Source organism: Bos indicus, chromosome 4 (assembly GCF_029378745.1).
Source record: "Bos indicus isolate NIAB-ARS_2022 breed Sahiwal x Tharparkar chromosome 4, NIAB-ARS_B.indTharparkar_mat_pri_1.0, whole genome shotgun sequence".
Taxonomy (NCBI): Eukaryota; Metazoa; Chordata; class Mammalia; order Artiodactyla; family Bovidae; genus Bos; species Bos indicus.
In genome coordinates, this window is record NC_091763.1 from 31,022,476 (window position 1) to 31,040,258 (window position 17,783).

General features: G+C 46.4%; 1 protein-coding gene across 4 annotated transcripts in view; it reads right to left on the reverse strand.

Moving 5' to 3' along the window:
• The window catches only part of CDCA7L (cell division cycle associated 7 like), a 211,159-nt gene that overhangs the window by 4,331 nt on the left and 189,045 nt on the right, over positions 1-17,783 (reverse strand). For 2 of the 4 annotated variants that reach the window (XM_070787587.1, XM_019958530.2), the window contains exons 2-6: positions 9,282-9,422; positions 5,181-5,312; positions 1,922-2,296; positions 540-611; positions 237-398 (exon numbers count right to left, since the gene is read on the reverse strand). In XM_070787587.1, the coding sequence (XP_070643688.1) occupies positions 237-398; positions 540-611; positions 1,922-2,296; positions 5,181-5,312; positions 9,282-9,344 (804 nt within the window). In that variant the 5' untranslated portion in view covers positions 9,345-9,422. Of the gene's footprint in view, positions 1-236; positions 399-539; positions 612-1,921; positions 2,297-5,180; positions 5,313-9,281; positions 9,423-17,783 lie in introns of those variants that run through there. The other 2 variants (XM_019958531.2, XM_070787586.1) reach the window with 2 other exon arrangements.

The following is a 17,783-nucleotide window of genomic DNA, read 5'->3' on the forward strand; positions in this document are numbered from 1 at the left end:
GGCTTAGAGCTTAGACCAAGTACAAGCTCAAACCCAGGGGTCCTTACCCAGGTGTGGCCACAGGAGCACCCAGGGCATCAGGGAGCTTGGCCGTCTCAGCTCCTGCAGACCTCCCGGGTCAGCCCCTTGGCGCCCTCACCAAGCCCCAGAAGACCATGATGAACGCTCCCGCATGAGGACCACTGGCTTAGACAAAGCAGCATTGGTTCGTTATAGTCATAAAATACCCCACTCACTGTCTTCCTTCTTCTGAAACTGTAAAACTCTTCTGCGAACTTGGCGGCTGACACAGTGAAGTTTTCCAGGGCGAACTTCTCAGGGGGCCGCGCGCTCCGGGCCGGGTTGGTCCTCCGCGTGACCTGTCCCTCTGAGAAGGCCCGCCTCGTGGTCTTCTTCTTCTGCAAGGAGAGCACAGACACAGGCATGCAACTGTCTGCTTGCCAGAATGAAGGCCGTCTGGCCATGGAGTGAGTGTGTGAGAGTGTGTGTGTGTGTGTGTAAATACTGGAGACAGTATACATACAAGGAGTTCCACTTACAGAAGCTGAGTTCGGGGTTCGGACCGGGAAGAAATCAGGCATCGAGTTCAATTCCGCCAATAACTGAGCAAGCTGAATTCAGAAAAAATAGAGTCCTGCATAAATATTACTAAGTCTACTTCAGCTAACAGGTTATCACAAGTCTTTGGAGTTTGTAGCCATGAAAAACCTGAGTAGTTTACGTAAGATCTGACGAGTCGTTATATTTTTAACCTCACATGTAATGATTCTTATCTCCCAGGTGAGATGCCGCAATTATCAGAGGAATAAAATCTATGTCTGTTCCCTGTGTATAAGGACCAGACACAATGAAAACTGTCCTGGAAGGATCAAGGCCTGGAGCACAGGGTTAGACTCAGGACTGCGCCACTAATTCACAGTATGACTGTGGAACCTACCACTCTGCCCACCCAAATCAAGTGTCATCATGTTCAAAACAGAAAATGCCCAATTAGACCATTCTGACAGTTACTGAGAGCTCCAAACACTGATTCTTCAGGCTGGTTAATTTCTCATCAATGAAAATTTATGAAAATATTCCTAAAAATACCAAAACAACAAGCATTAAGTGCCAATCAAATAGATGTATGGGTGTCACTAACAAAATCATGAAGAACACAGTTCTCATGCGGAGATGCGGAGAAATACAATCCTAAAACTTTTCCTTAGCTAAAGACTACTATGCCTCTAGATAAACTTTACCCAAAAGTAAAATTTATATTAAAATTTGTATTTCCTTAAGTAACTTATTAGACATATTCTAAGACTGCACATACAGCATCATTATATTATGCTTTTTTAAAAGAAAATAAAAAGTATACCAAAATACTAAAAGTGTTTGATAGAATTATTTTTTAAATTCTGTATATATAAAAATTATGAAGCAAACTAGTTACTGACCATATATAGAAAAACTGAATACACATAAAGATTTCACTTTGTTCCATGGATTATAAAGTGATTCAGAACTCCTTGGGTGTTTTAATGCCTAGACCCCTTTCGTTCCTCCCCTGATATCTCCGAAGTGCAACAGCTAGGCTGAAAGCTGCCTGCCTGCCCTGCACAAGTAACTGTTCCGAGGGCTTCACGACACCCTATTTACATGTTGCTCCCTTTTGCTGGGACAGGCTTTTTTGTCTCTAAACCACTGTACATTTGCAACATAATCTGATCAACAGTAACTAGTGTGAGTCCAGGGCACCGTGGAAGGTCCTGGGAGTCTCTTCCCAACCCAGAGCTAGTCAGGCAATGACCGATGCAAGTCCAGGAAAAGAGGAAGAACCCGCAAAACCCAGAGTAGGCTTCCTGACAGAAGCTGCAGCAGCTGTGGAGGGGCGCAGCTCCGGGAGCCCGGCGGCGGCGGCCAGGACGCACAGACTCACCATGGCTTTGTTCTCCTTGATGTTCATGGTCCTCTTCAGCAGAGCATCCGAGCTCTCCTGGCCCTCATCCCGGGAGTCGTCCTCAGACTCAGAGGCAGAGTCCTCACTTTCCTTCTCCTGCCTGCAGCTGGTCTTCCTTCCAAGAATCATTTTTTTATTGTCCTGTAAACGTGACCCAGGAAACAGGGGCTCTGCAGAACCGTTCTTATCAGCTTTTTTTGCCAGTTTCTTGGTGGGGAACTGAAAGGCTACTCGAAGACCAATACTGCTTCTTCTAGGCCTGCTTCTTCGAGCTGTAGCCTTTTCTTCATCATCATCTTCTTCCCCACTCACGAAAGATTCTTTACTGTCGTCACTCAAATCTGACTCCACAAGCTAATGAAAATGAGAGAAAGAACAAAGTGTCTATGGCAAACCTTCGCAAAGACACACTTAAAACCACTCTATTTTAGGAAAACAGTGAATATTTGAGTGCTGCTGCTGCTGCTGCTAAGTCACTTCAGTCGTGTCCGATTCCCTGCAATCCCATAGATGGCAGCCCACCAGGCTCCTCTGTCCCTGGGATTCTCCAGGCAAGAGTACTGGAGTGGGTCACCATTTCCTTCTCTACTTGAGTGCTCCCCCTTCCTATTGGTCACTCCCGCTGAATTCTTCAGTTAAACGCGTAAGTAGTTTGTTGAGGGACAAAATCAAATAGCAGGCTGAAGACTTCACACTGTGGCCCAGACACACACACTGGCTGTGTTCTCTTCAGAGCATCAGGCTGGAAGCAAAACGCTGACCCACCAAGTGGGCACATCTGGGAGCCCAGCAATGTGGGAACAGTCAAAGAACAGGGTGTGCATGACCTAAGAGGTGTGTTCAGACAGAATAAGAGTGCTAAGTGAAAAACAAAATATCATCCTGCCCTAAATGCTGCGAGAGGATTCATGAAAAAGAGAAACAGAGGATAACGACTTCATTTTAGTGAAGTGACCAAGGAGCAGGCGGATAATCCACCATCGGGGGCAGTGGGGGAACCTTGTCCCCAGGACACGCTGGGTCCTCTTTCTAGGGCAGCCCGTCTCCTTTCTGTAACCTGCAGGGCCAGGGGGTGCAATCGGGCAGACAGCTCTGCAGGGCCGCAGCTGCAGGCACCCGCCCAGTCAGCTTAAGAAACTCACAGTCCCAATTTCAATTTCCCTCAGTGTAGGTCTCCAGTATGAAATCATAACTTGGGTTTTACACGGGAAAACACAGTAAGAATGGAAAGCAAGGTGACATCTCAGACGCAAAAGACTCAACAACAGCAGATGGGTTTCGATATTAAGACCCAGGTCATGGCCTGAGCATCTTTCCTTGACCACGGGCTGGACAGTGTAGCTTGGGGAACCTCTGTCAGGGGTTCCTGTTGTGAGGAGAACTTGAGAACAGCACCAGGAGGAGGCCCGGGATTCAGTACACGACTCTGCTTGCTCCTCAGTGTCCAACCCCACTCCACATTCCAGCTGGACTCAAAAAATAAGGCCACAGGAGGCGGCAAAAAGAGATGACATCCAAACCATGGGGTTGTATCAACGCACAACAAACCAGGCAGACGTAAGGTTACACTGATCTGTTTCACATCCTGCAGGTCCCACGCTAGTAGCTGTGGAATTGAGAATGGTGAGCTGGGCGAAGACACTGTTGGGTGACTTCACAGAAGTGTCTCCCCAACTGGCTTTATTCATTTATCGTAATCGTCACTTAACCCACCTCCACGTCTCTACCAAGGATATGGAGCAGGTTACTACAAAGAACGGAAGCAGGGAAAGCGCGCACTGAACACCAGCCGGGACTCTGGCCTGAGGGCTGATGCCATAGCTGTGGAGGGGTCGCGTGTGGCCAGCGGACCCCTAGACACCAACACAGAGTCATACCCTCAAAAGGTGGTCTCACCACTCCTTACCAGGGCGGGAAGGGGGCTGGGCAGGGAGGCAACAATGCTTGTTTTCTCACTGAATTTTAAAATATGCAGGTGGACCTGCCCTGAGCTGTGAGTTACATCAGAGTCAACATAAACTATCACAATTCACTCCCCAGATGGATAGATTCTGGAGAGGGGAGAGACAAAAAATGGACTTTGGGGCTAATTCGCATTCCCATGCTGGAAACAACTTTTTTGAACACCCCGACATTACTTAGCTGAAGACCCGAAGGTAATCATCTACTCTTAGTGATGTGTTTAAATTTGGAAGGACCGCGGTGTCTTGCTGGCAAGGAACTGCAGGCTTGCTGGCCAGCACACACATAACCTCTGTAAAGAAAGCCTCGGGGCAGGGGGCTGGGGCCCACAGGCTGGCACCACTCTGTGTTGCTATTCACAGCAAAACCACCATCAGGGCTTTCGGGCTAAGGGCCCCCCTGGGAAAAGACAAAGGCCAAAACCACCCTTCTGATCACAGCATATTTGACCCGCAGCACAGGTTCCACGTGGGAGTGCTTCCCTGGGGACTCCTTAACATGACAAGCCTAAACTCCCTCTCCTTGACCTTGATACCACAGAAGGAAGTGGTGTGTTGATTTTCTGAGCTAAATGTATGCTGCTACTTTTCAGTTAGGAGAAAACACTTATGCCTTAAAAATCCAAAGGCCGTTCTTCAAAATTACCCTGACATTCAAATGCTGGTTGGCAGCAAACTGGCCTGAACATAGGGAATAAGAGGAAGAGATCAGCCATCAAGTCTCTTGATGGCAAAGTGCTGAGGGGTTCCCTTCGGAAGCAGGCAGGCCCAGGGTATCAGTATCAGTAAAAACCAAAGCGTGATCCAAATCAAGGATGCACAGAGAGAACCCTCATGTTTGTACCACAGCTAAATTTCTGCCAAAGGAACTCCAAACCCAAGAACATTACTTACTGCACAACAAGAAATGACTTTCAGGAACTTGCTACTCTCGGACAGACCCTCCTCTTTTCAGAGAGAAGAGGTGCAAAACATCTGAACTAAATTCTCCGATAAGGACAGTAAGGGACGCCTGAGACACACACCCCCAAACTCCGAAAGTACCTGGGAAAGATAACTAGATTTCCCCTAAGAGCAGAATGGATCGCTGGACCAGGAATTCACCCTGGAATAGCCAATTTTTACATTTTGCTAACTGGCTTAGAAGATGAACATGTAAGAAAAAGTAAAACCTTTTCATGTGTGAAGAGACTTCTTACAAGTAACAGTACAATTCAGAAACAGGACTAAAAATACTACAACCCACACTCCCTCACGTGGATAATTATTCCCATTACCTCTGGGTTACTATTAACATTGAGATCAGTCTGCGTAAATCCTTCAAAATCTTCCATCTCTGAGTCAGTGTCCTCTATAAAAATTCTTCTGAGCTCTTCTGTGAAGTATTTGGAATGGAAACGCACATCCTGCTAAATTGAAAACACACATACGTGTCATGGAAAAAAGGAAAAACAGAGGCCGGGGGCAATGGGAGTGACTGTTTAATGGGTACAGAGTTTCTGTCTGAGATGATGAAAACATTCTGGAAACAGACCATGGCGGAGGCCACGAGACACTGTGAAGGTGCTCAGGGCCGCTCAAGGGTCTTGCAGGCAGGACACTGGGGACTCGCCTGCACTTAAAAATGGTAAATTTTATGTATATTTTAACACAATAAACACACAGACACACACAAAATTTAGACCCACCAATTGAACAATTTCCAAAAATCAGAATGGCCACAGCCCGTGTCAGCTGGGTGACCAGTAAGGATGGATGGAATTCAGTTTTTCCCTCCAGCACGGGCCATCAGAAACGTCCACTTTCACACAGAACGGGAAATGTACTAGAGGAGATGACAGGAGAAAACCCAGCTTCCCCACACGCTGGCTTTCCTGTCTAACAGGACCCTTCGGCTCCTCCGAGGGGAGACGGCCCTTCACACAGAGCAGGCTTCCCTGCAGGGACAGGCTTCCACACCCCTCCCCGCCCACCGCTGAGCAGGCACAGTGGCTCCATCACCCACCACCACAGGGGACTGACGGAAGAGCGCCAGCCCTCCCACCCCCAGAAGGCCCTGTCTCTCTCGTGGGAGCTGAGAGGCGCCGCCACCCCCAGGCAGCAAGTGAGCCCCAGGGAAGATGGCTCAGAAAGGACATTTAACTTTTTCTATCTTTTGAACTCACAGAAGTAAGTCGCAAACTTGAAAGAAAGGAGGGGGAAAGAATGAATCTCGGGACAGAACGGGGACCCACAAACCAGCCTCCTCCAAGCCGGCAGCCAAGCCTGGAGCCCGTGTCCCCAGCTGCCACTGGCGTCGCTCCCTCCCACACCCAATATAGCAGTGACCCCTCGTCACATCACTCTCCGCCGCCTTCTCCCTGACTTTAATTACATACTTATCTGAGCTCAGATAATCTCTGGAGAAAAATAGATATAATAGATGAGTGGAAAAAACTTCCAGGGGGACAGAGAAAGAAATGCCTATATCCAGCATGTTTTTTTAAGCTTAAAAATGTCTCCTATGAATTATTATGGGTAATTGGAGTGAGTGTGCTGAGCTAAATTATTTTGTTCCTTTGTTGATAGCTGTGGTGCAGCTGCTTAAAAAAAAAAAAATCACCACAAAAGAGAAGTTTCTTTAAAGTGAAATTCAAATTGTGTTTCGGGGAGACCAGCATCAGAACTCACTGCACGGACTGTGTGCAAGCTCACGGGGCTTCTCTCTGGGGGACAGAATGGCATCGGGAGCCTATGCGGTGGGGGCAGGGAAGCACAGGCCAGGGTTTATCATGAAGGAAGAACGGTGCTTGTGGTGGGCTCCCAAGGAAACCCACCACCTCCGAGGGCAGGAAACACCTGGCCCAAGAGCCCCGGGCTGCTGCACAGGCTCCCGAGGGCTATGGGGCCCTGTGCATATTCACTGCCTCCCAAACATCCCTGCTGGGCCCAAGCGGGTCACGCCTGGGGACAGCAGTTCCCACCCACAGTCCTCTGGCTCCTCCAGTGCTGTGAACTAGTCTCACAGGCAGCGGTCAGCCAGGGCGAGGTCAGGACTCTGGTGGCCAGTTCTGATGGAGAAAACCAGCTCGGCCGCAGTCCTAAACCAAGGCTCCTGCTTTCACAGGGTGTGAAACCTGTCTTCAGCAAGGGTCTGTACGAAGCAAACAACCACTCCACACAGCCTCCTGCGTTGCTGGTTTCAACCTTTACACAGCTCTCTGCTCTCCGAAAACTGGCTGTTATCTTTTAAAATCAGTACCAGGCAATATGTTATGGGCCTGGCTGACCTATATCTACCATGATAAAAACGAAGCAAACGACAGATCAGAAGAGGAACTAACAGAACGGTGATGTTTTCCTCTTCTGAAGCTCACAGAACATGAAGAAACAGACTGGAAAGTGATGGCAGCTGAGCCGGTCAGACATGGAGCATGGAGACCAGGATCCTTCGTGCATGGGTGCTGCGCGCAGGAAACCAGAGGAAGGATCTGATCTAGCGAAGCTGGAAAGACGGTTCAAATGCGAGCCTCTTCCATCAAGGAGCTTACCACTTGGGAAGGGAGCTAGACAAGTCCCCAGGTCACCATGGCGAGGATCAGCGTTGTAAGGGAGACACAGCACCATGGTGCAGAGAAAGTAAGAAAATCCACTGAGACTTCACAGACGCTTCACAGCAGCGTCTGACCTGGATCTGAACTGGGGTCGAGGCTAGAAAAGCGCTGGGAGTGCAGAGGCAGGATGAGGAGCCCGGGGAATGCATGGGGGTAGGAGGGTGCGTGCGGAGGGGCAGCTACTGCAGCTGAGCCTGAGGGTGAGAGATGGGGAAGCCTCGGGGCTGAGAAGTGGGGCTCTGAGACAGGAGACATCGCAGCCCAGTCACTTCCCAGATGTGGGGACTTGTCCATTCTCACCTCCCCACACTTTAGCTTCATCATCTGTAAAACTGGAACAGTACCTGCACGTTCCCAGGGAGGCACATGAATTTAGTGTACTCGACATGAAAAGCGTGTCGTCCTGGGCCACAGAAGGCGCGAGGAGAGGGTGGGCTTGGGGGCAGGGGGGCCCTGGGGCAGGCATGACGGAAGCAGGAGCAGCCGCTCTGTTTCTTGATGCCCGCTGCCCACCACCCTCATGCTCACACCGTCCACGTGTCCCCCACTGCTCGGGGGGCGGGGGTGGACCCAACAGGCCGCCCTCACTGCCCGAGCACACTCAAACGGAGGGACTGGTGAGTTCTGAATGAGGGAGCATGGTGACCGGAGCTCAGCTGAAGGACCAGGAGGACCAGGACGGCTGAAGAGAACAGAGCAGGGAAGGGATGAGGTGAGGAACGCGGAAGACGTTCAACACCCTGACGAGATGAGCGAGCAGCGGGAGGGGTCAAGAGCTCCAAAGACAGACAACCAGCGCAGCAGGAAATGGTAAGTTTCCTATTTCCCTTGAACAATGAAGATGGATCCTAGCGGCTATCAGAAGTATATCTGGGGCTGGAGAGAAAAGCTACACCATGAACAACAGGAGGCAACGGCTGAGACCAGGCCAAAGTGGAAGGTCTGAAGACGAAACTGTGGAGAACAGCCACATGTGGGGACAGGAAGTGGAAGGGAGGCCCACCAAGAAGAGAAGGTGTAGGAGAGAGAGATCCAGGGCAGTGGAAGCAGGCGCTGAGGGGGCCACACGCTGCAGAGGCATCAAGTAAGCTGAGGGCCCCACAAACGGCCACGACACGGCGCTTCACTTATATAATTAACTGCCTCCCTCTGCTTTCGCCCAGTAGAAGCTGGGGGGGTTTAACTCACTGCCTGTGAGAAGAGGCTGTGGTCCAGGGAGAATGAGGAATTCTGAGTGCCGTTTTGAACTCAGAACAAAGCTGCATACTCCGGCCACACTCTTACTAAGTCACAACACAAACCTTCAGGAATCTACCTCTCTGAGAACTGTAATCCGTGTCAACCACAGATCAAAGGAATTAACGAAAAATCATGCTTTTGCCAGCAATTCCATGAGTGAGGTGCAGATGGAGCCCCACGGCAGGGGCACCAGGCGCACGGTCAGCACACACTCCCACGGGACCCGCCTGCCCCCACCAGCTGGGTGGGAGCACTCCCAGTACAGCCTCACCACGGGCTGCGGTCCCAAAGGGGCGAAGAGAGCGGATCTGATCGTGTGAGGCCTTCACTGGGGAAAAAGAATCTTGTACATAGAAAGGATTCAAACAGCAAAATTGAGCGAGACACCCTCACCAGATTCTTAAAACGCGAAGGCACGAACGATAAAATAAGATGCTCAACAATTAACTGATACCACCAATTTAAGACCATGTTCATATAAAACATTATCCAAACCAAGATCCAGGCTTCCAGACAAATGCATGCCTTGGAAGGACCCACCCATACCTGCTTCCCTGACTCCAGCGAGTCAAAACTATCACAGCTCTCCTCGGATGAGAGGGTTTCCATGGGAACATCATCTCGGAAACCAACGAACTCTTCGTCATCACTAGGGGCGTTAAAGATGTCAGCCACTTCCTTAGGGATCTGTTTTGAATTGGGAAAAAAAGGAGAACAAAATCAGGGACTGTTATATTCACTTAGGGAAATTTTCTCAAGGAGCAGGAATTACCATCCCATGACTTCATCCATCTGCCATGGCTGCTCATAAGACCCCAATAACCATGAGCAAAATGTGCCTCAACTGACACCTCATGGCAACCAGGGAAGGGGTAGAAAAGAAGAGTTTTTCTCTTCAAATTCTAGAGCTATATCCTATCTTACAAGGAATGTCAAGGCCATACATATTTAGATAAAAGGCATTTTTCTCTAGACAAAAAATAAGAACATTCTTCCCTACAGTGGATTTGTCTTTAAATGTCATCCATGTAAAAAAATTATATTCCTTATCACTAAGCTCCTCTTTTCTTAGTTTCCACCTATAGTTATTTTTTCTTTTCTTTGTCATATGAAAGCTCATATAATGAAATAAAGATTTCTTTTCTATATTCTGAATCAATTTAAGTAGTTTAGAATTAATTCTATTAAACACTATTACAGGCAATTATTCCCAGAGAGAATGTTGTTAGCACACTTAATCTAACAAACATGTATTTGCTGAGAGTTCATTTTTATATGTTGACTACCTATTTGTTCCCAACTATGTTGAAAAAGTTCAAACACAGAGAAAGGTCAAAGAATAGCACAAACATTTGTATGTGCTTCACCTGGAACCCCCAGTTGCTTTTTTTCTCTTTCTCTCAACAAATATTAGATTGAACCTTAGGCATCTGCTGATATTTGTATGTTTCCAACCTAGGAAAACAGTGATTTAATATGAGGCAACCTAATCCACATATGCAGATAACACCACCCTTATGGCAGAAAGTGAAGAGGAACTCAAAAGCCTCTTGATGAAAGTGAAAGTGGAGAGTGAAAAAGTTGGCTTCAAGCTCAACATTCAGAAAACGAAGATTATGGCATCTAGTCCCATCACTTCATGGCAAATAGATGGGGAAACAGTGTCAGACTTTATTCTTCTGGGCTCTAAAATCACTGCAGATGGTGACTGCAGCCATGAAATTAAAAGATGCTTACTCCTTGGAAGGAAACTTATGACCAACCTAGGTAGCATATTCAAAAGCAGAGACATTACTTTGCCAACAAAGGTCTGTCTAGTCAAGGCTATGGTTTTTCCTGTGGTCATGTATGGATGTGAGAGTTGGACTGTGAAGAAAGCTGAGCGCCAAAGAATTGATGCTTTTGAACTGTGGTGTTGGAGAAGACTCGAGAGTCCCTTGGACTGCAAGGAGATCCAAGCAGTCCATTCTGAAGGAGATGAGCCCTGGGATTTCTTTGGAAGGAATGATGCTGAAGCTGAAAGTCCAGTACTTTGGCCACCTCATGCGAAGAGTTGACTCATTGGAAAAGACTCTGATGCTGGGAGGGATTGGGGGCAGGAGGAGAAGGGGACGACAGAGGATGAGATGGCTGGATGGTATCACTGACTCGATGGATGTGAGTCTGAGTGAACTCCGGGAGTTGGTGATGGACAGGGAGGCCTGGTGTGCTGCGATTCATGGGGTCGCAAATAGTCGGACACGACTGAGTGACTTAACTGAAATGAATCCACGTACGTTTCAAGTAATTTGCAGACACCATACAATTCACCCTAAAATACTTTAGTACACATCTCCCAAGAATAAGGACATTCTCCTACAGAATCACATAACCATAATCTTACCCAAAATAATACTTATTCAATAATATAATTTATTATTTTCAGTTATGTCTTTCATAACTTTTTAAGGGCAAAAGGGATCCACTCAAGCAAGGATCACTCATTGCATTTGATGGTCCTCTTATGACACTATTTTTTGTTGCATTTTGTAACACTGACGTTTTTTAAACAACCCAAGAAAACTGCCTTGTAGAATCACACATTCTGAGCTGATCTGATTGTTTTCTGATAGATTCAAGTTAAATATTACTGGCGCCAGTTCTATACAGAGGACATGTGTTTCTCAATGCTTTTGTATTGAGAGGTGCAAAACGTCCAGCTGCTGCTGCTGCTGCTAAGTCACTTCAGTCGTGTCCGACTCTGTGCGACCCCATAGGCGTCAGCCCACCAGGCTCCCCTGTCGCTGGGATTCTCCAGGCAAGAACACTGGAGTGGGTTGCCATTTCCTTCTCTAATGCATGAAAGTGAAAAGTGAAAGTGAAGTTGCTCAGTCGTGTCCGACCCTCAGCGACCCCATGGACTGCAGCCTTCCTATTAATTAGTAGTATCTTTAATTATAAAACTGTCATATATAAAAATATATGGAATATATACTTAGGAATATAAAACTATATATATATAAAATATATAAAAATATATTCCTAAGTATATGGAATAGTATCATGAACACACATGGGAATACCCTAGTAATGATTCATCTATAGCTAGTCTTGTTCCATCTGTATCCAGACCCAACTGCCCTCCTTCCAATTTTAAAACTGTAAACATACTGTAATTTCACCCTGTGTTACCAGCAAATATAGAGTCTGTGTCCAGAATTATTAACTTATTTTTTTCTACTCCCAAATGTATTTGTATCAGGATCCAAATAAGGTCCATACGTTGGTCAGTACATCTCAAGTCCTTTCTCATGTCTCCTTCGTGTTGTCTTCTCACAACTGATCTTTGAAGAAACTGGTTCATCTGACTGTAGAGTTTGCCTGAGTCTAAAGGTGTTTGGTTTTCTGGTTTTTGCAGCCCCAGGATGGTATTTAACAGACTCTTCGGTCCCTTTGGATTTCCTACAATTTGGTGGTTAGATCTAGAGGCACAGTCAGACTCAAGATCGCTTCTTTTGGGCCAGACTACTTTGTGGGCAGTGCTGTGTTCTGCAGGTAACCCAAGACACCTGGTTTTGCCTTTAGTGCTGATGTTATTTGACCATCAGGTTAAAATGGGGTCTGCCAGGTATCTTTTTAGCAAAAGCATCTTTATAGCCCTTGGTACTTAATAACTAGGGTGACATTTGACATTCTGGATAGACATTTGACTATCCATTCTCTCTGAGAGCAGTTTCAGTTGTTACCTTTCATCTGAATCAATTACCACTTCAAGGGTTACAAAATGATTTTCAAATATTAATACTATTCCTCTTTCATATACTAGGTGGTATTCTCCTGCAATGTAATATTCTCTCTCTTCCGGTCTGTCCCTCTCTCCCTCCCTCCCAGGTAGTTTCGTGGACTTCTTTAAAGTCTACTCCTACTACTAAGTCACTTCAGTCGTGTCCGACTCTGTGCGACCCCATAGACGGCAGCCCACCAGGCTCCCCCGTCCTGGGATTCTCTGGGCAAGAACGCTGGAGTGGGCTGCCATTTCCTTCTCCAATGCATGAGAGTGAAAAGTGAAAGTGAAGTCGCTGAGTGGTGTCAGACTCATAGCGACCCCATGGACTGCAGCGCACCAGGCTCCCCCGTCCATGGGATTTTCCAGGCAAGAGTACTGGAGTGGGGTGCCATTTCCTTCTCCAGGGGAATCTTCCCCACCCAGAGATCAAAGGCGGGTCTCCTGTGTTGCACGCAGATTATTTACCAAATGAGCCATCAGGGAAGGTAGGACAGAGCAAAGGTGTCATAAATACGTTCCATCTAAGTTCAGTGTGACATCTTGAATTCATACCCAGCATGACAGGATTCTCGCTCATTTCCCTCAGTAGTATCCCCCTCCCCACAATGAAAACCCCAATTCCCGGTACTTCTCATAGACCTACCCACTTGCTCTATCCACAATACACACTAAACAGTTTCAGACATCCCACCAACACAGCTCCCAACACCACTGACAACAGCAATCATTCCAGCTCAAGACTTCTTTGGAACGCGTGCTATCCTCGGGACAGTCCTGCTAGGACCCAGGTCTCCTCCCTGAGATAACCGGCCCACGGCTGTACTTGGGCACGAAAGGCACTTCACGTGTGCCCCATGTGTCATCATGTGCTACGTGAGAGAGGCGCCCTCAGGGTCGGGGTTTAATAAACTAATTTTTACTGCTACAAGGAGACACGCTTACGTGAAACACAGTTTCTTTTAACACTGGTGGCATGGGGATGAAGAAAGAGATGGCCATTATCTAGTACAGTTTGAAGCCACTGCCTTCATTCATGCTAAGGACAAGCAGTTTTCCCTGCCTTTGCTTTTGCAGCATCAGTGCAAACACTGACATGGCAAACAAGGGCAAAAAGTGTCTTAATATTATCATGACAATACCTTTGTCCTCATGGAACCCTGAAAGGATTTCAGGGTTTCCCCACACCTCCCTTTCAGTAACAGCTGCACTAGCATACACAGAGATGTGTATTCGAAAGCTTCCTGAATTCTTTGGATCCTTGTTTTCTGTGCATTGAATTAGTTTAACAGTCAGGTTCATCTGAGAGATCACTAATCCCTAACTGCTCACTTTTATCATGATTTTAATGATTCCTGTGTAACAATGATTAGATGGCCAATGGTTCAACCAAAGGAAGTTTAACACTTGGCTTCCAGAGAACACAAATCCAAACTCTGAATACAAGATTAATGATGTGAGACAGTTAATTACAAACCATCTAATGAAATCATTTCAAGAGACAAGCAGACACTTACAGAATTAGAGTTCCACTAACAATAGGAAAAATACTGTTAACATGTATGCTAAGATGCTCCTAAAAAAAAAAGAGCCTAAATCTGAGACGGTTCTTGGGAGAAAAATTAAAACTCTTCCTCCTTTAAGAAGGTGAATTTAACAGTGTTTAGCTCCTTTGTCTTTTCAAAGACATGTTTTACTGTTGTTTAGTCATCAGAACCAATACAACCAAGAAAATACTCTTAGCAGAGAAACACAGAGGATACTTATGGAAGTACGTTAGACTTTACGTAACAGCCATTGAGTTCAGTCCCTTAAGTGGCACTTTTTGACTTATCATTCTATGAATCAAAAATCCCCGCTGGCCCAGAAGCCTGCTTTGACATAAAGAGTTAATGAAGAAGAAGCACCCAATGGAATGTCTTACGGGAGGCACGTGTAAGGAGTGGAGATGCTGCTGATGCAAACAAACTGCATCCCGGTCAATCGCATTAGCCCTGGGGCCAGCGTCACAGCCGCCACTGCGGGGAGCTGTGTCTGCCCTGCTCCTCCTCCTGCGTCTGCTCCAGGGGTGCCCAGAGCAAGGCTGTGATTACCCATCAGGGCCAGAAGCAAAGAACGCACTTTCTAAAGAGCAGAGCGCTACACACTCTTGGGGCATGCAGGGCTCTTCGTTTCTTGCTGCCCAACTTCAAAAGGCATTTAGAGAAGCATTTCAGACAGTCATAAGCCCCGGGATTTAACAAAAGTCTGTAAAATATCCACATGTCTTCAGTGCAACAAACTAACAGAGGCAACCAAGGCAGCAAGGATCACGTGCGAGGGACCCAAAGGAACTGACGAAGGAGGATCCTCAGGGACATGCTTCTAATGTGAGACCAGCTACACAGGTCGACACTGTAGGCCCCAGGACTTGTCACTTCCCCGTTCCACTCAGCAGTGATCCATTCAATAGCTATTATGTGGCCTGGACAGAGCACACAGACCTTTCCCCAAAGCTTATGTTCCACCTGATTACAATGCCAATCAAAGAGACATCAAAACAAACCAAAAATATAAAAGCAAAAAACTGAAAACATTAAATATTCCCAACTAGTGCATTATACTTACAGTGGTTGACCTTGCATAATATTAGGATAAATGCAATCTAGCCAACCAGAAAGGAATCAAAATTCTCTTCAAAAGTGAAAAGACTTATATTCACAGCTATGTGACCTGGAATAGGTTGTGTGACTCTACTGAGCCTCAGAAGTCTCAACTGTAAAGAGTAACAAAAGGTGCTATTCTGCGTACTTATGGTTCAGATGGTAGAGAATCCACCCGCCAGTGCAGGAGACCTAGGTTCCATCCCCGGGTTGGAAAGATCCCCTGGAGAAGGGAATTGCAACCCACTCCAGTATTTCTGCTTGGAGAATTCCTATGGATAGAGGACCCTGGAGGGCTATATAGTCCATGGGGTGGCAGAGAGTCAAACATGACTGAGCGATTAAGCAACAAAATTTTTTAAAAACAGCCATTTTTTTCCTTATCCTTTCATATACACTGTATGTATCTTTTCACTCTGTCCTTGTTGGGATAACAGTGTATCCTCAAAGGTCAACTGGGAGCCCCTAGATTCAATTCTGTGACCGGAACAAAGACGCTAGGATGGAGTTCTCAGCACCTGACATGGGCCTGGCCTAAAGCAGGTCATCAATAAATCCTTGCAAGCATCTGGTCTTGTAGGCATTTCCCCAGGGAACGTGTGTTTCCTAGGAAAGGTGCATGGGGTCAAAAGATGCAAGCTGTCACCTTTCTCTCCAAGAGGACTTTCTCCCAGAATTTCTGAGCACCTACATGCAAAGTAGTCACATTCACTGCACCTCTTCAGAAACGACTGCAGACTTCACTTACTTGCCCTGCAAACCACCTTGGGGCTCATGTCTGGGACCAAAGAACTCAAACTCAACAGGCTTTGGAACCAAGCGGGCGGGAATGACCGCAGCAGCTCAGGGAAAGGCTGCGTGGCACAGTGCTGACTCAAGTCCAGGCAGGATGGTCACTCCCGCACCCCAGCAGTGCAAAGCCACCAAGTCGTGGGGCTCCAGTATGCTCAACCTTCAACCTCCCCAGAGAACTGAGGAATCTTCAGTCTTGGTGAGAAATCTCTCAGTTATAAAATGTCAGCTTCCAATTCTAAGGACCAAAGATTTACAGGCTGGATCTAAACTCATTCAGGGAAGGCACGTGGCAGAACCCATGGTGCTTTGTGGAACACCAAGGACATCTTAAAAGTCAAAATTTCAAATGTTACTGACAATCTCTCTAACTAGTGCCTGGCAGTGGAAGTACTGGACACCCAAGTGTTAAGAAAATTAAAAGAAAAACTTTAAATTCAAAATAACCACTGGACCACCAAGGAAGTCCCAGGAAGGGCTATGCGGGAAACACAGGTTCCATCTCTGGTCCAGGAAGATCCCATGTCGAGGAGCAACTAAGCCTGTACACCCTAGAGTCAATGCTCCAGAACAAGAGAAGCCACTGCAATGAGAAGCCCACACACCACAATCAGAGAGAAGTCCCTGCTCATCACCACTGGAGAAAGCCTGTGAGCAACAGCGAGGACCCAGTGCAGCCAAAAATTAATGTAAAAACGTTGTAGAGAAAAATGACCCTTCCCTTGTTCATAGTACTATTCGCAAAGCTACAAAGCAGAGGCAATCCAAGTGCCCATCAACAGATGAATGGATAAACAAGACGTCATAAACACACACAGTGGAATAAACAAGACGTCATAAACTCACAGTGGAATGTTGTAAAGTCTTACAAATACTGAATCACTGCCCTGCACCCTTTAAAAGTAACACTGTTATAGGTCAATTAAACCTCAGTAAAATTTTAAAAAAACACAACGAAAAGCACACCAGAGGCCTGGTATTCTGCGTTTCCAACAAGCTCCCATGCTCTGGTCTGCAGAACATGCTTTTAGTATAAAAGGTCCAGTTCATTTTCTGTTCCTGTCTTAAGGGATGTGACTTTTCCTATTTCACAGTAGCTACTCTTGTATGAATCTTAACCTCCTTCCTACAGGCAGGTAATTCTCATGGCACACTCTGGATCTCACTGGCATCTGTCTTTCTCACCCTGCCCAACTCCAGCAGCAAGAATAGAGTTGTGCATACTCAGAGGTCCTCAATAAATACGAGTAACTGATAAGCAGCATCAATAAATTCATAGAAATAAAGAAATTTTCAAATCAGGTAAAAATTTCCAAATCAAGACTTTTCTGTATCTCAAAGATATTTACATTTATTCCTTCTAGATTAAAACAAAACAAAACAGCACCCAGTCAGGAGGAACATATTTATCATCTATTAGTTTTTGAAGGAGAAGAAACTGAGATTCTCTTTAAAGCCAATTTATTGGAGAGCTGATTTTTATGAAGCGTCAGGAACTGTTTCTTTTTCTAGGAACACTAGTGTGTATTTCACCTGGAAACAAGATTCATTTTAAGCCCTAAGGAGCAGTACAAAAGAAATGTGTGTATGCTACTACAGTCTCCTTATTCTGAAAAACTGTTCTGAAAGTAATTTTGACAGCAAGGACAGCAGAATTTGCAGGGTCTACTGTCTTGGATCTGTGTAAGCAGATCCTTTACACAAGGAAAAGCATTCCTTCAACCCTCCACAAAGGGTGCTGTTTCATATCATTTTCTCCATAAACAATGCCATTTCCTTACATCTCTTATGATTAAATCAGTTTGTTCATAAGAAATGCACACGCTGTGCACTACTTACACAACTCAAAGT